The sequence below is a fragment of the Hippoglossus hippoglossus genome, chromosome 13 (assembly GCF_009819705.1).
Source record: "Hippoglossus hippoglossus isolate fHipHip1 chromosome 13, fHipHip1.pri, whole genome shotgun sequence".
NCBI lineage: Eukaryota > Metazoa > Chordata > Actinopteri > Pleuronectiformes > Pleuronectidae > Hippoglossus > Hippoglossus hippoglossus.
The window spans coordinates 12,851,237-12,872,655 of record NC_047163.1 but is presented as its reverse complement, the minus strand read 5'-3'; the positions used below and the strand labels follow the sequence as shown (position 1 = coordinate 12,872,655).

The following is a 21,419-nucleotide window of genomic DNA, read 5'->3' as shown; positions in this document are numbered from 1 at the left end:
TATATATAAAAACAAGGCTCAACAAAACACACAATTTACAGCTAAGTGGCTGCAGGTTCATATTTTCTGTACAGCCATTGACAATAGTATCCGTGTTCTCGTCTAACACAAGACGGCAAATAACCACATTTCCCAAAATGTCAAACTATTCCTCTAAGGATTGTAGAGGCCAGCACTGTCGTTTGTTTCCATCACATCCAGCAGTGGCAATCTTACCATCCTCAGGTAATTCATGAGGCTGGTACCATGCTCCCAAATCTTGGAGGTCCTGCAGTCGAGCGGAGTGGCGCCAACGTTCTGGCTACGGTTCAACTCCTGGACTGCTGCCACCACCGCGTATACCGCATCAAAGAGCAGCGCTGAGGAGAGCTGCAGAGGAAGAGGTAGAGGGGGGAGAAGGTGAATACATTATGAATTTGTGCACGCACACACACACTCACTCACACCAAAAGCTGCAAAAACACAAAGTACCCAAACTGCAAGTGTAACGTGTCAGTGGTTAGCGGTCAGTGAGGGGTTAACCCATCCCTGGAGTGGTATTGAGATTATTCCATTAGATCATTAGAAAGACTCTGATCTGCTGACAGCGTTGAAAACCATCTCTCTCTCTCTCTCTCTCTCTCTCTCTCTCTCTGTCTGTCTCTCTGAGAGACTCTGTCCTTCCTACTCTTATCCCCACTGAAGCTGGCACACCCTGACTATTCCAATTACCGCCTGCCTCTCTCAGCAAGGGCCAGAAAACAGTGGGAGAGGCAGCTTTTCCTCTCATCTCCCCTGTACAAACAGCCTCATCATCACTACCACTGCATCCTGCTATGTACATTTGATTAAAATGCATGATGCCCCATATTAGAAAGTAGGAAAGAGTCGAAGAGTCACTGCTGTAGGTCTGTGTAATGGAACTAGAGATGAAATTGCTCTGTTGTTTGGTGTACATTGATACAGGCCTGAGAGGAGTTGTGATGCATGGTAAACTCTGGAGATTAAAGAGAATTACAATAGGGCATTAAACTGCAGAACTGTAATGTATTACAACCTTCAGTTTGTTAATATAATTAGTGGAAATGGACATTAAGTGTGATAAGGTAAAAAAAACTGCCCACAACAACATTACAAACACAAGTCAATGGAGATTAGTTTCAAATATGGGGATTAACACATGGTGCTTAAAAACAAAGTCAAATTGTTAAGTCACAAAACTGAATAACAATTTATCTTTTCTGATTATATTCTAATTAAATCATTAACATGGGCAATGTCAATCTACTGCCCATCCCTCCGATAGTCTTTCCTAATCTGAAGCATATTGAGTAGTTACTATCATCAGGTATGTACACTGTATATAAAGATCTACAGGCATCTAGTTGAGAAGTTTCACGTTGCAGCTGAATACCCCTCACCTCTACAATTTAGATGAAACACACTTTTACATCCAACTTCTGCCAATAGATCCCTTTCACCTAAATCTTACCTCGCCTTTAATGTCTTACATTTCCATTGTAGATATATATATATATATATATATATAACTTAATTAAAACTAGTCTACTTTTACCATTGACTTATTCTCAAACTCATTTACACATACTTACATTTTGCTCCTCAAATTATTTAATGATGAATACAACTCAATTCTCACAAGTTAAAATATTAATTATTGATCTTGATCTAAATTAATTTCCTAAGTAGTCCAAAATGTAATTACTTATATGTTGGCCTGGTATTTTAACTAGTGTGAATGACACTTTCCAGATATCTGAAATAAATTATATTCATATTAGTGAAACAATTTCTACAATAGCTACTCATGTGTGAATGTCAGATATCCAAAAAGGAATTTCCACTTGTAGATAGGCATCTTCAATGTTAAAATTAGTATGCAAATTAGGGACAAAATATGCCAAAAAAATACACTAATTAGGAATGACAGGTCAAAAGAATATGCAAATACGGCAACACATCCCAAATACTTTTTTAACAGATCAAAATTTAATTCTGTCCTGTCAAAAAAAGAAAATTAGCTTCTCCTCTCTCCGCTGTCACCGGTGCACTCTATTTGTGTGCCATCATGGGCTGAATTCACTATTTCAGGCCTGTTATACAAAAAAAATGATATTGCACCTAACATCTTTCCATTTGTGGTTTTGTTTGATGTTCTCTGACACAAACACAGTCACGTCTTGTGCAGCTACGGATATTTTAGTCTCGGTGGAAGATAAAGATCATCTCCGTGCCTGTGTGGTTACCTGGTGTTAAGTCAACAATATCATCACAGAACGGCAAGATATATTAAGGCAGAGTAATCTGTCTCCTGTAAAACCTTCTCCTCCTGTGAACTTCTCCGTTTTAAATGTCACAACCCGCAGTTTTTCAGATGAACCGTTAGTTTGCCTCAAGCCTTAATCTTCAAATGCATTCAATCCCACAGCTCTGCACAAGTAAAGAGATCCCTTGTATGCATTTGTTGTGTACGTGAGCCCCAAAGTTACATTTCCTCCAGACCTAATTACTGTTAATGAAAAGACAGCATTTTATCTATGTGCATGTCTAATTGAGTTCATCACTTCCTTGCTCTGCCGTCATCAGCCTTTTATTCACTCTACTTATTAGCTAATTAGTCACAAGTCCTAATTGCCGAAGGCTCAGAAGTATCCGAGTGACCCGCTGTGCACAGAATGCAACCTTTTTTTTCTTTTCATGCTGTGTTCAAACTATTCTTAACCTGTGGCACTGCCCAGCTTATGTGAGGCACAGAGGGGTGATGGGCGCATCAATTTAATCGCGTCTTAATGCCTGCTGATCAACCCTCTCGACAATTGTGGTGGGCATTGCAGAATTTAAGCCTAACAGGACAGATTATCTGGCTCAATGATCCTGTAGTGTGATTCTTATGTCATCGTAAATATCAAAATATGTTAGATATCGACTTTGGATGTTGTGTACTTGTGTTTTGAACCCGAAACATACAGTTTGAATATGATTTTTGGTCTCCTATAATCTACCAGGTGATCTACATAAGTGCAACCAGCTGACGAAGCGGGCAGTCAGCCTCCATGTTTGTTTTTGTGTTTCTGAGTTTCCCAAGTCTGGACCACAGTCAAGAAGCAGGATAATAGAAAATGTCTAATAACTTTATTAATATATAGTTGGAGATTCATATGTATGTATATATTCATGCAGGGACTCTACCATCAACTGTTTTCTAAGTGTACAAACACAACACAACACCACAACACTATTAACACTGAAGGCACGGTACAATGAGCTTGTGTTTATTGGCCTCTGAGTGCAGGAATTGAATCTAATAGCTGGTGGAGCTCTTGTTACTCTCAGATGCCGTTTATATGAGTGACACTTCTGGGTGGGCGAGTGCTTCGCCTTCAGACGGGATTAATGGGCTATCTGTAAATTTTCATCTCATAAACAGGCAGTCATTTACAAATAGGTGGCACTCATCAGGTTTATGTGGGTAATTTACGACATTTTATTTGCTGACTTTGACGTAGAAAAACTCAGATAAGCCTATCTCGTAACAGAGGCGTGAGGAGTGTTGTGATGGGAATATAAAATGATCTTGTATGAGGCCTGATGTTTCTACCCGGTATGGTTGGCTTGAATATAAAAAACTGCTGAGCCAGCGTGAAAGTTAAGTGAACTATCTCTAGTTCATCTCCTGCAACAGTTCTCAGTCACTCGTACATAAACAGTAACTTGATTTGTGATTTGAGGCTGTTTTGAATTGACTCATTCAACTATGCAGAGTGCAGCAAGTTACACGTTGAGCTGCTGACAGCTGATCTAAGGGGGGGGGGGTGTTGTGAGGATAAGCTACTCCTTTGCTTTGCATTTCATCTGAAGCGAGTTTAACGAGGAAGATGCCATTATAAACGTAATAAGGAGGGTGGCAAACGTTGATAATGAGCTCTCTGGGAAACAACAACCGCCTACAGCAACACCTGCAATTACCGCAGTTAACTGGATAAATGTCATCCTTGTATATTTCACAGGCGTTTTGTGTCTAAGTGACTTCGATGTCTCAGTTGGTGAGTTTAGGATACAGCAGTAAACTGGCAGACTAATCCTCAGGCAGGCCCTGTCTGGACCTTGTGAGGAAATAAAGAGGGTTCCTCCATTATTCTTACACGGGTAAGCTTCGTCTTCCAAGTGTGTGTGTGTGAGATGATGTCTGTGTGTGTGTATGTGTGTGTGTGTGTGTGTGTTGTTTGCACTAACTGGGGTGCCAGCGAAGGGTGCATGGTCACAGTTCTCCTGCCAGGAGCGGTTGAGGCTTAGCACAAAATCCTGGAAGAAGGGATGAGTTTTGTTGAAGACTGAAAAACCGACTATGTTGACTCGTTGATCCACCACATCATCCAGCCGTAGTAAAGAGAACTCCTGTGGGGCAGAATGAGAGAGAAAGACAGGCAAAAAGGGAGAAGAAAGTTACTGGGTGAATGCAGCTTATTTAGATGGGAGGTGTCATACTCTGCTGTGATCGACCACAATCTGCCTTAAATAACCTCAGTGTAAAAAGGCCACGTGTTAATCAAACACATTAACATCCGTCTCACTCAGGTTTCATTAACTCCCATTATTCCGCTTGATTGAGAAAGCTGCAACAATTTGTTCATTCTCTCCTTTTAGCTGTGCACCACTGCACCAAATCAAGTATTTTGCACCGGCCTTGTGCATTTCCTGACATACGGGTCATTGTGTGAACAGTGGAAGCTAAGGGGCTAATTAGAGATGGACGGAAAAAATGAGAACACTGAGACAGATAATTGACAAAGTGATATAGAAACATATGGCATATTGAAATGCTCCAGGAGGAAAATACTGTTTTTTGTTATTTGGGTCTTTTTACTCCGGGGATAATCTAGTTTTCTCCACCTGGGGAACTGCAGACAGGGGACAGGTGGGGATAGAGATGAGGAAGAGCAGAGGAGAAAGGAGGCAAGGGTGTGACGGGGGACAGACGTCTCCTGAAGGTTAATAGAGGTGTCAGAACCCAGTCCCTCTCCCCTCAGGTGGCAGCCTTCGCCTGGCAGCCCGTTGTGCCATCTAGCTTATGACAGCCAGACCAAGCCCAGTCTACCTATCTGTCTGTTACCAGGGCCAGGGACTCGGAAGATAAGACGGGTTGGAGGGGATGGTGAGCAGCAGAGGTGAGGCCCCAGTAGAAAATCTAAAAAAGGTTTGGCGTGTGAGGAAAGAGTTGGCAGGAGAAACTGGGACGACTTGCCATGGATGATCGATTTTGCAAAGACTTAGACGTGCGTGTAAATACGAAGAACCCGAAACTATTAACAAACAATTGTCTTTCATTCAAAAACAATGATCAAAGGTGCAAATTGCTCCCCTCCTTCAGACCTCCTGCCAACCTACATCATGTGTGGTACCAGCCTTGAGGATTAAGTCAAAAATCTTATTTTTTTTAAAAAGCAAAACAAACAAACCACAAAACTCGTCAGTTGAATCCAAATCTTGACTGGCTCCTGGAGATATCAAAGCTTACTAAGTCCACAGGCGCACAGCGACGTCGCAACCGAAAAATGAAAAACAGCTAAATCAAAGCCGGGAAAAATTGTCTTTTTCATCTGCGAGAGGAAAATGCATGAGAGGGGAGGCAGATCGGATAATGGACACTCATACAAATAGAGTGAATAGGTCACTGAATTAAATAACTGATAAGCAGGTGGGCAGAAAAAGCTCTCAGACCAGGAGGGGACCAGGCGTGAGTCTCTCCACTGCGGGTGACTGCGCTGATAGAGACTCGGAGCAAAGCGGGGCAGGAGAAAGCATATTGACTTTGAGTGGGAGGCTTATTATTCCCCGACGCCAACCTCCCACGAAACCTGAAAACCCCAAATGTTTACTTATGACGACGTGCAGCAGGGACGGCAGCATGTGAAAAACAAGGAGCTCAAATATATATTCCAGGTACGCGAGGAAAAGGATGAAAGGTGAGAACTAGGACGTCACAAAAGAGGCATATATGAGAGTTAGGGAGGGCGGGTTACAGACTGGGATATGTATGAGATATATGAATGATATCTGTCCTGAGCAGCACTACATACTCTACAGGAATAATGTCTGTGATGTATCTGGAAGCTCTCTGCACTTTTTTGTGACATAACCTCGTATATCTGAGCTTAAGAGACTTCTCCAGGAAAGTAAAATCGCTTTAACAAGAACAAGGACTTGATTCTCCCCCTCATCCAATAGAAGAAAATTCAGCTGGCTTCAAAGAGGATGAGAGGATTTGACTGATCATTGCTGATATTAATATCTATGTAAACCCCACCTCTTTCCTTTTTGTGCCAAGTTCAACCTGAGAGAACAATAACTAACAGAATCCCAATGTTGAGCCATGTTAGCTATACGTCCCCCTGCAGTTTAAACTCACACCCACACTGTCACAATATGCGAGTGAATTCTCCATCGTGCCTGGATTGTTATTCATCCTGCTCCAATAGTGCTTTCAGATTGGATTGCATTGCACCCGCACTCTGTCTGTGTGCCTAAGTCTGCAGATGAATTTCACACTTGCACTCAATTTAACAGAAATAAATCCTGAACTGTTTTGTTTTTTTTTAAATCACAAAACAAATGGCAACAAAAATAGAGTTGATTAAAAATGTGTGGGGTTGCAGGTTTCTTTCTTTCTTTCGGAAAAAAAAAAGATTTCGCTACCGAGAAATACTGCAAAGCGAGCAGTTTTAAGACAAACCTCATCTCAGGATTTGAGGCAGGAGAAGAACTGTAAAACATGTTTAATGAGAACACTGAACGGAAAGCGAGGCTCTGAAATCCGAGGGGCCGCAAGCTGCCGCAGAACTTCTGTTAATGATGAGGCTAATGCTCTAATTGGTCTTGTTAGAGGAGAGGCTGTCTGTTCTTTGTCACTCTTCTAATGAATTTGAAAAACATTACTCAGTTAAACTGATCGTCTGGCTGGCTCTCTTGATTTTTTTACTTTCAAACATGAAGAATTGAATAATTGGTCATACTGTGACGGTGGATCTAATCGCAGCTTTGGAACATGCAGTGCAGTGAATGGGCGAAGAGAGGGATTACATGTTCCTCGGCAAAGCTCGAGGAACACTTAACCCCAACCACGCTACTACGTCAGAAGAAAAATCTCATTTCCTTCCAGTATTTTATTTCATTATAAACTCAAAGCAAAAGGTCATGTTCATGATATTATTGATTCCCATAAATTGCATTAAATCCATTGGCTTTTCCATAGTCTGCTTGAATCTTTAGCTTTCCCTTGTGGAGTCGTCTATAAGCCTTTTGGGACTGGCCATATAATTACTGGGTAAGTGTACTTTAATAGATCATTAGAGGCAGGACTGTGCAAACGAGCCTTTCATTAAGCGTGCCCCCCTCAAGGCTGCCCGTACGTATGCATGTGCTGGCACAAACATAAACTGCCGAGTGCATCATGCGCACACCCACACGCAGGAAAATGAAATCCCTATAATTGAGCAACACATGCACATACCCGTGTGTGCACTGAAGACCAAGGTCACCAGAAATATCCTTGGGCTATGTCTGAAGGAAACTAATGTGGTGCATTTGTGGGCTCTGAGGGCACAGACACCATAGCGCCGCTGCACATTGAGATTCAAATGCACACAGACACAGACACGCACACAGACACACACACACACGATTGTACGCAAACCCAAACTAAATCCCTTCACATAAGCAATTATGGCCTTTTGCATACTAAATGGGAGGTGTAAAATGGACAGTGCTTGGTAGAGGACAGTTGGTTCCCAGCAGTGGGTGAATGCAATGGCAGAGTTGGAGGGTAGAAGAGGAGAGCGGCAGCAAATCCAACCGTCTCCACTGAAGGGGCAAAATAAGGGCGGAGGAGCATAATGATGATGAGGACGACAGCGGCAGAGAATGACTGAGAGAGTTGAATCAATGGAGAGAGAAGAAGGTGAGAGATTAGTTGGCACAAGTGAGAGCTTAGAAAGGAGTGGGGGGGGGGGGGGGGGGGGGGGGGGGGAGAGAGGGAGTAACAGAGCAAAACGGATAAGGGGTGGGGTGCGAGGGAATGACAGTCTGGCCAAGGGCCCCCGACACTGGCTGTCACCTGGAGATCAATCAGCGGCTGGGACCCGAGCCAACCAACCAAAAAACTGTTACTCCACCTCCGCAATTCCTGCCCTCTTACCTCTGAAAATCTCACAATCGTCTCATCTATTCTACATGTCTGGTTCCTGTTTTATTCTCTGTGTCTCTTTTATGTCTTTTATATCATTTCACTTGCAGGGATTTGTCCTGCTTTTCACATAATGGACCATTCCGACATGTACACATGTACATTCGCCGACACACATGTTTGAACGCGTGACCACTTCCTGTTTGTTATGATGTACACTGCTTGAACAGTGAATAATGAGATCCCAGGAGAACGGATGCTGCTGGAAGCACGGTGCACTGTCATGAACCCTACCTCTTCAGCCCCTACACATCCCTAACACATACACAAACATACGTGGACCAATTTCTCCGCAGTTGTGTGAGCCTCTATAAATCCACCCTCCTAGAAAGGATCACAAAAATGAAGCAGCCTCTTTCCGTTCTCTCATCTCCTCAAATAGGATAGAAGTGTTGGGACTATAGCGATTCCCTATAGGCTCCCGGGGCATCTACTGAATCCAGCTGCATCTCTGCTGCATGCATAGCAACACCCTGGAACTGAAAACTCATATCTTACTGTGTGGGGACTTTTGTAATATGCATGCATGCAGTGCAGGGAATATTGGAATGCTGATTTCATACTGTCACTTCACACTCATGTTATGTTTAATGCATGAATAGTCGGAGTATTTCAATGACTTTGAGTCATCTGAACACTTTGTTTGTTTGAGGAGTTTTGTAACAGTGACATTAAAATGAATGGAGTTTGCTGAAGTTTGAGAACTGCAGATAATCACAGTGCTGCTGTGGAGGAACACTGCAATAATGTCAAATGAGTCAGAACAATAAATGGAAGTTACACATTAAATGACTCACGGGCGTAATGTTTAAGGAGCATTGAGCACTGTTGCAAAGATAAATGTTTTATATTTTCTGCCAATCAATTAGCATAAGCAGAGGTATATGGGTTAAGGAGCAGCAATTGATTTTTGGCCAATTGGGAGCAGTGCAACAAGCAGTAAACGCTGAGGTATTATTACCTTATAATGTTGTAGTTGTTTAATGTGTTGGAAACAATTTGCTGTGTAGACAACTGGCAGATAAACAACAACATTAAAATTCATTTGGCAATGTGTTTGTGTCTAATTGATGAATGGGGCCATTGTCTGAACCAAGGTCGTTGGTGTCTTTGTTACATTGTTTACACTTGATCTGGTTAGCTTTGGTTTCAACATTGTAATTTAGGGAGCGCACTTAAGGGTTTCTATATGTACGTCCTGTCGTCACCACCTATACGTGGGCTGTGTCTACCTATACTTGACACTGATTGGTTTGTAGATGTGCCTGCGTCTGATATTGACGCGTTCATTTTGTTTATCTGGTTGCTACTGTAAAATTGTTACGGTATTACCACCAGCATCACCAACTTCAGAAGTTGAACCCTGCTAAATGAAAGTCTGCGTTATTCCAACATTAGATCATCAGAGGTGATGACTGCAACCTCGGTAAATTGGTTTCAAGAAAGTCAAGTAAGGCTTCCACTTCTTTCTCTTCTTCTATTGTTAAATGCAGTCTCAACTTCCTGCAGTTGGTTCCAAAGTCTGAACTCTCCAAAAGAAAAGTATTTTCACGCTGCAGTTTGATCCGGACTAAGACCACCTCTTTTGGTCAGAATACATTTTGTTCTGTTATTCTGGACCATGATCCGAGGCACCTTTCACACCTGTTGTTTCGATTCAGACTAAACTGGAGAGTCTGAAGGTTCAGACCAAACAAGGTAGGGGTGAAAGTGCCCCTTACTTAAGTTTTAACCCTACTTCTAGCTCTTTTCAGGTTTCTAACCAATTCTGAGAAAAATATATCTGTATCTCTGTTTCTAAATGCTCCAATATGTTCACCAGCTAGTTTCTAACTGCTCGTCTGCCTCTTGGTGCCAGGCGCGTAGCATGCAGAGGGGGTTTATCAGAGGATTTGCTGCTGCTGGAGACAAAACTAATGAGAGCGTTGAGACTGAACCAAACAATAAAGCTGCAGCTGAAGATTAAAAAAAGCTCTGTACATTTGAGGGCAGCCGCGGAGCTGGGTGATAGATCTGTGCATGTTTGTCACTTTGAACGACCTCTTTCACATTTCATTGGGACTATGTAGTTGTTTGTTACGTTATTATGATTCTAACAATGTTGATTAGAGCAGCTTTAAGCAGACAGGCGAATGGCATGTCCTTCAGCTGCTGATCCCTCAGATGGGAAAGATACATATTTTTTTCCCTGTGAAATGTGTCCCAGATAAAGACAGAACCGTCAGTGGTGATAATCATCATTGACAAGTTGAGAAAGAAAGAAAAATGATCTCCACTACTTATCTCTCTGGCGGCACTGTGAGAAAACAAACAGCTTCAGCGGCCTATGACATCAGTAACATTTCTGTAAATTGCATATCGATCTCCCTGATAATAAAACACTAATTAATGACATCCCTCATTTTATTCTGGGGGAAGGGTATAACAGGATAAAACCTCAAGGCCTGACTCCGGCTCTGCAATGAGATCCATTTCCAGTGGCACATGATTATTCGCTAATAGCTGGAATGTTCATGCAGTGTTTTTGGCAATAAGTCATTTCATGCTTGCATCAATTGCCGCGCAAATTCAGGCTGAGCTCTAAAGCCTCCCGCAGCCTTTTAATTACAATGTTCTCAGCGAGCGTGGGATGGAATAGAGAAGGAGGAGAGCGGGAGCGCTTCCAAAACGTCCTTTTCTGCAGACTCGTTATGAACCTGGGACGTAATGGCAAAATTGGCTAAATGATTTACTGAACTGTATGTCCATTAAACTCAATGCAATAATCTACTGCAGTTAGATGTGAGAACTATAATTGCAGCATCGCCGATTGCTCACCAGTTGCTGTGTGGATGTTTTGCTGTCTGTGCGTTCACTGAACCAAGTCATCCCTCTTGAGCAGGTCTCTAACCCGTCACCCCATCGCCGGCAGGCCAGCTCGTTTCATTTGCTGTGAGGTGTCCATGAAATTATAGAGCGTACCTCGGTGCAGCGTGCCGGGGTTGATACATTAGCTTTGTTTCAAAGCTTTTAATGGCCACATATATCAAAACAATCTGGCAGCATTCCTGCAGAGTGTTGGAAACAAATTACCAATTTTATTCCATTATTCATAGAATTATATCCGACCTACAACAGTAACAACCTATTTGTGAGGCAGAGACCTTATGCGCAGAATAATTCGTAGGCTGGTGGAGGCCAAAAACATCGTGAATATTGCAGACACCGGCATATGGTTGGAATCTGAAACAGTCTATCTTTTCCAGTAAGCTATTCAATCAAACCCCCCGCAGGATTTCATAAAGGAACATAACAGATGAAAAGGGAAAATATTACATTTCAAACGAGAAAATCCTTCAAAGTCAAGCAAAATTTAAAGTCTGCTTCTTTTAATTGAAAAGCTTCGCATCCAAAGACCAGATTATTTTACTGGGAAATCAGAAAGGGTTCCTGGACGTTGGAGGTTGCACTCGGCAACGGGCTGGAAAACTGGGTAGCTGAAATACTGAGACAGAAACAAAATAAATACAGGGGGGGCAGATAATGGAGATAAGACTCCATCTAAACACTGCTCATCTCTGTGAAGCCCTTAGTGTTTCACATCGATCACCTGACTGTTTCTCATCGAGACCAAGTAACCCCCTCAGCTTTGGAACTGAGATAAAAGAGAAAAGAGCCGCAATGAAAATGAATATATGGCCAGGAAATCTCTGTATGGATTTAAATGGTATGGTTCAGGTTGTTTTTTATATTATTTGCTATAATTAAATATCACACATTTCCTGTGCTTTTATTTTTTATAGATCCGGATTCTGTGTTCCCTGGTCAAAACAAAGTTTAACCACACCTAATCTATATGCTGACTGGCAAAGGGGATCTCAGTGTGGCTGGCTCAGCTCTGTAGTTGGTGAATTGATGGCAACAAAGGCTAAATTGTTTTTTTATACCACTTTCAGATTTTGTTTTGAAGAAGCACATTGATAGTTTTCTACCCTAAGATTCTACACAGATTTAAACATGAGACAGAGTTATGGCATCCCGGGCACAGGATGAATCCACACTGTCTGTGTGTGTTGTGAGTCAGTCGTCTGGTCTGTGCCTTGGTGGTCCAGACACAGGTTTATCTCAGTTCAGGTTGTTGTTGTGAGTCTCTCCTCTGAAAGTGAGATGTCTCCAGCTCACAAAATTGTAAACATGACACCCAGGTGGACATGCTCCATTGTCACACCTTTTCCACGCTGTAGCATCTTTAAACACACTTCTAACCTAAACACTGCAGAGCTGTTAAATGAGAAAAACCTTCAGCAATATCATATTTTTATAGTCCCGGTGGAATGGATTTTAGGTGAGATGCATTCTTCCAGTCTGCGCGGCGGCTAAGCTGGATATTTGTTTCTTGGCTCTCTTGCACACAGGGTAACTTTATTCAGCTGTTCTTGTTGTGGTTTCAGGAGGCAACTTACACCAGGCTTCACAACACCCACAGATTATAGAGGAAACACCATGAAGGGAGGATGGAGGTGTTGGTGATTCATGTCATGTAGTGGCAGTGAATATTGCATGTACAATCTGCAAATACAACCTTTAATTTGTAGTACATAGCATTCCCTGACTTCAATTTCAGATATGTTGCAAATCCTGTGTAGCTGCTTTCTGTCCTCGGTGACCATTACTGTGAATTCCGTTAGCCGCAATTACAAAATATTTTAGATGCAATTAATTTTCTTGTCTTTAGTTACCTTTTAATCCTTATTTGCCTCATTTTGTTTGGGAGGGAATGTGTCTGTGTTACTCTCAGCTCCACATATCCCAAATGTCTTAATCAGAAAATGCTACATAATATGTTAGACCAGATTTGGCTTATCCAAATGCTGTTTACGTGACCCATGTCAAATTTATGAATACAGTATTATAATATTTAAAAATAAAATAGCAGCATATTAGTGTGCGTGTAAACGTACTGATTGTCCCTCACTAATCCTGATTGGACACGATCAGCTCTGCAATCAGCACAGCTTGACTGTGTATTGAACTTTCCATCTAGATTTCCTTGTCTGGGCTGAGCGATAATCAGATTACAATAACAGTTATGCCTTTCATTCAAATTAAAGCTCCATCAGGCTGATTAAAACAGCCAATTTGCAATATTTGCCACAGATACCATAAATTGGCTTTCTGGTAGATGTTATCAAACGGGTTGGAATGCACTGGCACAACCAAAGTCACATGTGTGATTAGTTAAAGAGGCATGACATCAGGCTGAGTGAGGTCACTGACCACCGACGCTGATTTACAGCAAAAGATAATCAACAAAGTGAAGAAACAAAAGCGTGCACGAGCAAATGCACTCTTGTATTCACTCTTTTAGAAGGATAGCAGAGAGCAATTCCATCTTAATGGGAGCCCTCCTCACAAAGCACACATGTAGCGTCTTTGATAAATTACACACGAAGTGGAGTGAAAAGAAAAAACGAGTCTTGACTTGTGGTGACTTTGTGCTGGCAGGTTTCTGGCTTATTACCCGGTACATGGCAGGTTCGAGATGGGTGAACGAAGGGGAGAAAAAGTGGTCTGGAATATGGGGGGGGGGGGGAGGGAAGGAGATTAAAGAATGTCGGTGACCAATGAAGCTATGAGGAAATGTAAAGGGAAGAGGAAAGGAAGGACAGAAGTCGCCAGGTGCATGTGGGATTGTGGGACGATGCCGGGAAGAAAGTTATAGAGCGTGGAAAGGAAGTCAGGTATGAAGTAAGCAGGCAATTTCAACTTTCCAAAGCAGATCCCACAGTAAACCGGCACTCAAGCCCTGGGATATGGGAGATAATAGGCTGTAATACAATTGTCAACACCGAGTCATCCGGACATGGGGCTCAAGAGGGAGAGTTGCAGGTAATAGGGCTGACACGGAGTAATCAATACGACAGAACTCCGCAAAGGTCTGAGCCCGAGAGTTGGAACACCACCCTAAATTATTCACTCCTATTCACACACACATCCAGCCACAGATAAAAAGGGGCCGGGGGACTTTAAGTCTTATAATTGTATGGAAATAAGGCTTCTAAGTGTGTTTTTAATCAATGATAAATTATATTAAGTGTGATAATCTAAGGAGGTTTGACATGCCAGGACATAAATTGTCACTCTCTCAACTCTACCATCTCCACATGTCAGTCAACAACTGTTCAACATTTTAAATGAAAACCATATCTTTTAAAATGCACGTTCCCACTCTACAGGCAGACTTTGGATTTCATTAGTGTCACTGCTCTTTAAAAGTCACTATACCTTTCGATCACGCCCGTTCACTTCATGAATCCTAATCAATTTCTAATTTTTTACATGAACAGGGCAATTCACATCCCACCCTGTTACCCCTGAAAGCTAGACATAAATGATTAATGAATGCCCTTCATGGATACTGATACGAATGTCAATGTGTTTTTCTGTCTTTTTCTTTTTGTGTGAGGAAATGAGAAAAGACGTTTGTTATGCGGATGGCCATCTCGGCAACCAAAGTGTTCTGCATGTGCTGTTAAATTATTAAAGAACCAATTATACAATAACATTTCTTGGGATAACAAAGATCATATAATTGCATTAAGTTTTTTGCTTTAAGTGGAAAAACTTGCAGAAAACCGTTGGCTTTGAATAGACTTGTGGGTCTTTTTTTTAATAGAATATCAGATAGTAAGTTCAATCAGTGGTGAAAAGGGGCTGAGGTGGAAGTCTGCTTCTCTGCCCTCATGCACATTACACAACCAGTGATAAAGCCAGTGATCATCACTGTGAGACCTTACATGAGCTCTTCTCTTCCAGTCGGTGCTTATTTAGGCACGTGAGGCCACAATAGACGGATGACGGTTTAATTCACTGTCTTCAAAATATGGAAATAAATAAATGATTAGAAAATGTAGCTCAGATTATTAACCGTCTGATATGAGAATAATGAGCTGATTGGAAGTGGCAATAGAGCATTTTACTGAGCGTCCATGTCAAAGCAGAATTCATATATTCTGCAAAAAGCTTTTAAAGCCCTTTTCATACAAGGGACCTGCAACATTACTGGACAATCACATAGTTAACTGCAACAACTATGAGGCCAATCGGAAAAAGATCCAGTGTTTTTGGATATGTCATAATATCATATGTGAAATTGTGACGTACGCGTCAGGTAGGTTTGATAAAGGTAACTGCTGTTTTAATAACAAGGTTCACCAGTGGGTTATGACTTTCAGGGCTGAGTGTTTTTTAAATCCAGAGGTATACCTTCCATCTTTTGTAAATGAATATACAAACTTGGCAGGTGAATCCCAGAGTCAGCAGCAGGGCTGCGCTGCTACAGCAAAAATTAATGCCATAGCCATCCACTACATGTTATTCTTCTCAAGCCTTTTATGAAATTTTCTCTGCAACAGTTCACAGGACAGAATGGCCGAGGCCTTGATCCCTTCCTTGATTACTTTATTGAATAGTTAATGGTGCAGAGAGACAGGATGGAGGAGAGCTGGAAGATGGATGATGGTCATCATCAAATATAATCTAAATCAAACGCAGGATAGCAGGGGGACAGCGTACACACCTTATCCAACCAGGCCACCAGGAAGGCCCTGACCTTTCCCACTGTAAAGATGGATTTATAGTTCTGGATTCAGGAGTTACAGCATTGAAGTTGACCCTATAAGTACACTGTCAACACCTGGGAAGCGTATGTGTTCTCCAACATGTTGGTCAGTCGACAGTGGTGATAGCGTAGATAACGTTAGGAAAGTAAAAGAGAAGACTCAGTATTTTTTGCCTTTCTTGCATTGGCATTTGCACAATGAAATTCCTGCTTATGTCAATCATCGTAACATTCAACATAAATATGACCATTCCACAGCATTAGCTTTCAGTACAGTAATGAGACATAGCAGTTTCATTCCATTATAGTGCACTGAGTAGAGCACAAACCTCCGCCAAGGCCCAACAGTTCCCTTAAGAAACCTCATTTAAATTCACTAGATCCAGATTTTCATTTGAATCTCTACCAAATTGCACACACTCATAAATATCAGTCCCCTAAACATGGCTGATGGTTTTTCATCAATATAAATGAACTATTCTCTAAGAAATGAACAAAGATGTTGAAAGATGTCTTATCTAGCAATGTTAAAGAGAGTGAAAATGTATTTGTGGATCCGCCCCCTGATCCAGACCCGTACTACATTTTAATGGGCTCTTCCTTGGATCATGCCTCACCCCTCCACAAAAGCTCATGCGGAAATTGGTTAAGTAGTTTTTGCGTAATCCTGCAAACTAACAAACAAAACATAATCGCCTTGGCAGAAGTAATTTTATGGGTGACCTCTTTTTAAGAAAGGTAGATGACACAATCACCGTTTGGATTATAAGCACAATATGACCTGTGTGGATGCTGAATTATAAATCAACCATGAAAAAAAATGTGTGCAATGTGCAAATGTGTAGAGTGGGGATGTATAAATTGAAGCCTCAGAAAAATGTCTATCTGGGGTGCAGTTGTGTTACTGTTATACTGCTCCTCACACCACCAACACAATAAACGTAACTCAAAGTAAGCTGGCGTCTTTGCATTACAAAACGTGTAGCGTGCCGACATTATTTGGTGAATTTGGTTGTTGTGACATAATCATCACATAGCTTATATTCTGGCTGGATGCACCTCTGTGTTGTCACCGTCCACGTAGCCTATTACCTTTTCTATTACTCAGTTGATTAATTCTCAAACTCTGTGTCTAAACAGGGAAATATGAACTTTACATAAGCCGTGGAGGGGAATTAATTAAATCCCAATCATTTTCACAGTCACAGTGGCTGCCCTCTAAAGCAGCTTGAGTGACAAGAGTGTTTTTGAGGGGGATTTATAAGTCTTCTGTACCGAGTGCATGGCGGAGATGGAAGGCGAGGTTGACTTGAAGTGATTTTTTTTTTTATAGGAATGTTCCCTTCATTCATTCACATTCACAGATATGGGATGAGAGAAAATTTACCAGAACAATAAACTTTTGAAATTGAATTCTGTATCACCTAGACAATATTTTTGATCAAGGCCAGGCACACCCAGACAGAAACACAGAGTGGGGGAGAGAAGCCGAAAGTGGAAGACAGACAGAGGGGAAGCAGGTTTTAGCAGCACGGAAAAGAGGTGAAACTACCAGGACAAGGTCAGACGGCAAATACTAACTTCCCTCCACTAGCACAGAGTGACAGACTGACAGAGGCAAGGGCGACCTCGAAGAAAGCAGAGGAAGAAAACAAAATATTTGGAGTAAGAGACAATAAGAGAAATTGTGCAGGTCGAAGAAGGTTGGCACATATTTCATCTTCTTTTTATGTGGTACATTGAATAATAAAGCATGTTAACATTTGAAAGCGTTGGGAGGAATAATAAGAAGCGTGAGGCATGTAGAGCCCAGAACCCCCGATTGGCCAAGAACAAATGGCGGGGGAGCAGGTCAGGGTCTGGGAAAGAATAGGGATTAACTCGTGAATAACAGCATCAGCCATGCTTCAGAAGTCAGACCTTGCTCCCTTCCTCACGCTTCTACACAAACCTGCCAATCAGCTCCAAGAAATACGAATGGAGAAAGAGGGAAGGTGAAAGACAGATGAGGGGGAATCAAATATGCAGCCTGCTTCTCTACCACTGCTGCTGGTTTTATGACACCATGACAGCAACACCAGCAGACACCAACAAATACACACAGCTTATTTCCTGGAAGCAGACAGAGAGGCAGGTAGATAAGCGGGCTAAGACGTTAAAACTGTATGCATGTGCGACTGGGAGGGCTGGGATGTTGTGTGGGTGAGCGTGTACACGGGTTTATTCGTTTGGAGTTTCATTTGGGCGCGAGTGTTCACTGGTTAACTGTGTGTGTGAGTGTGTGTGTGTGTGTGTGTGTGTGTGTGTGTGTGTGTGTGTGTGTGTGTGTGTGTGTGTGTGTGTGTGTGTGTGTGTGTGTGTGTGTGTGTGTGTGTGTGTGAGATAGTCAGGAAGCGCTGGCAGCTCTTCAGGCATGGATGCATGACAATGACTGCAGTGACAAGAGGGATCACGGGTGTGTGGAGGGGAAATGGAACATGAAGAACAAAACAAACAGGCAGAGGGGTGTGTGTGTGTGTGTGTGTGTGTGTGGAGGGTTGAACTGATGGCCCTGCTTTGCAGAGACGGATAATACGTCAGCCGGCACTGGGTGTCAAAGCGTGTTTTTGATAGTTGTGTGTGAGTGTGTGTGTGTGTGTGTGTGTGTGTGTGTGTGTGTGTGTGTGTGTGTGTGTGTGTGTGTGTGTGTCTGTGTGAGGGAGAGAGAGAGACAGAGTGAGCCCGCACGCTTTCATCAAGACTCAAAATGACATCACAAAGTGAAAGTGTGCCATGCGAGGCGCTGCGAGGCCCAATCCCGTGCTCACCTAACCTTCAAATGACATTAGGCATGCCGTCAACATGTGATGAGTCACTGCCAAGCTGATGTGATTTATTCAATCCTGCCGAATAGCTCGGATCGCAGGATACAAATCACTTAGATGGAAGCCACGGAGGGGAGGGGGCAGGGGGGGGGGGGTGTCGGCAAATGCGTGTGTGTGTGTGTGTTCTCCGTTTGTTTTGATTGTTTCCATCAGTGCATTTGTCTGTGCGTGGCTCCCATGTGCGCGCCCGTGTGTTGGATTACGTTCCAGCTGAGGAAGCTGCAGGATGTCGGCCACTCACGTCCTCTTAAACAAAGTTGTCTACACAGGGAGAGGCTGTAAAAACCCTGTGGAGCTGTTGAGATTTCTCGCTCTTCCATGAGGCGTGTTTTTGTTTGAATCTCTCCGCCCACTGTGACCCGAGGGCCTCGATTTCTATCTTACAATTAATGCCCAGTGTATTTACTGCTGGTGGTAAGTGGCCCTAACGAGAGAGAGGAAAATGAACGGTCGCTAAGGGCTTAATCACACAGAATAAAAGAAACAACGCTTCATAATATCGGAGTGATGCCTCTGTGCTCCACATCCTCCCCGTCACCTGCGTGTCTAATTCTGATCAGCTCCATCAACTAAAGGGAATACTTGGATCGAGATTAAACATTACATTACCAAGGACGGATGCCTCGCAAATCACGGAGGTGAATTAATGTAGCGAAGGACACATTACAGGTTTCAGGGACGGTTATGAGACACAGCAATCTGAGTCATATGGCTTTTTAACACACGAACCAAAACCAGGCAGCGTCCACTGATGATCATTAGCTCTAATTATGGTCAATTGATAGTCGCTCTTTCACATCCCTGTTCTCCACAGAGACTTTAGTAATAAATTGACTGATACCATATATGAGTAACAAACAACTTGAGTTGTTTATTACCCAATTTGAATTACCCGACCACATCTTCCTTCTCTGCCGTCTCAAATATCTGATTAATAAAATCAACGCATCACTCAAGAAGCAAAACAAAATCTGAAATTAGCCTCAAAGTTGTCATATCCAGAAATAGGCCTGACAGAATCCCCCCCTTTTACTGGAGACGGGAAGCTGTGTGAGGACGTTGATGAGCGTCTTGAGATGATTCAGGTGAAACAGATTAGGCAGGGGAGCAGTCTGGCAAATCGTTAGTCAGAGATGTCAAGAAACGCAGATAAATGAAGTGTCAGCAGAGGAGCGAGACGGGAGGAGGGGACGCTGTGAGAGGAGAGGGGGAAACAAGGGAGAGAACAGAGAGATGGAGACGGAGGAGGGAGCAGGAGGGAATCATTTAAGAAAAATGTATGTGTTGGAAGCCTTAACAATTTGTAAGGCAATGGTGGGATTTCTAGAGGAATAAACTCCACTGATTACGATTTGCAGTGGAGTTATACATCACAGGCAATTATGTTCACCGCACGTTTCTTTTGATTCATCAGTGAATCACAACTACATCATCTAATGCTAGCTCATGCATAGTTAATCACAAGACGGTCTCTTCAGAAAGTCGTGTATTTATCATTACTTTTAATAAAGCTGCGTGATTGATGGTTTCCAGTTGCAGCTTAAATGCTTCACAAATTATTTATAAAGGTACTGTGAGTAATTCTCGCACATTGCACATTAGACAGTGTGTCTGTTTCATCTTCTAAACTGCCTTTGATATGAGTACAATCTACTTTGTGCAACTATGTGTCATCATTTATGAAGCAAGTGTCTCCAATGTTTTGTGTAAGTGCTGTAATTACAGTCGGACGGGCGCCGACGGACGACGTGAAATGTGAAAAGTTTTATACCAGATTCAAACCTGGGACATTTTAATTTTATGTTATTTAAATGGTAAATGGACTGAATTTATACAGCACCTTTCCAGTTTTCTTGAAGCACTCAAAAATGCTTTCACAGTACGAGTCCAATTCACCTATTCGTGCATTTATTCATAGACCATTTGTAAATGCAGTGCTCTTGCTATCACACACATTCATTAGGTGTCGGGCATTTAAGATTCAGTATCTTGCCAATTTAGGCTTCACATACTTCCTGAGCCATATAAAGTACGGGACTTGTGCTGTATAGAGCTTGTGGCCGATGAGACTGGAAAAGCACCACATACATACAGTCTATTTATCATATCGTAAAATTAAAATGTTCCAGGTTTGAATCTGGTATAAAAATCTGTATTTCCTGTTATTCCTCTCCTTGACTCACCCACCCGGTTCTCCTGCCTGATAAATAAGAAATACACAAGCTCATAAAAGCTTATATATGAGCTTGTGTATATGATTATGCCAGCACATCTACAGTGTGTCTATACGGAACTCTAGTTAATAATCAGGATAAATGTATGCACATTAAAAATGTTGCACTTAATCTACATTCACCATTTTATTAAGGACCTACCATTAGCTCATCCCAGCAAGAGGGAAAAGAAAAATACACAACCTGCGATTCAACAACAACGAAAATAAACAAAGGTGAGACGACAGTATGAGCGGAGCTGGAGGTCAAACTATGCACATGAGGTCAAACGCAATAAGCAGACAAATTGAATTAGCCAGGTAATGTGTGGTAATAGCACAATGAATTATATGAGTCATTGCCAGAAACAGTTTCCTGCTGTAGGACACTATATTGTGCAGTACGTGTTTCTAATGCTGCGGCTACCCATTGCAATGCAAATCATAATCATAAAATCTCACAGTATGTGCTTGTCTAACCCTCTGGGTTAAACACTCACTTGT

General features: G+C 42.2%; 1 protein-coding gene across 3 annotated transcripts in view; it reads right to left on the bottom strand.

Annotated features, from left to right (window-relative positions):
• grik4 (glutamate receptor, ionotropic, kainate 4) overlaps positions 1–21,419 on the bottom strand; it is a 276,925-nt gene that overhangs the window by 49,708 nt on the left and 205,798 nt on the right. For all 3 annotated transcript variants that reach the window (XM_034604598.1, XM_034604599.1, XM_034604600.1), the window contains exons 9-10: positions 4,234–4,395; positions 217–369 (exon numbers count right to left, since the gene is read on the bottom strand). In XM_034604598.1, the coding sequence (XP_034460489.1) occupies positions 217–369; positions 4,234–4,395 (315 nt within the window). The remainder of the gene's footprint in view (positions 1–216; positions 370–4,233; positions 4,396–21,419) is intronic.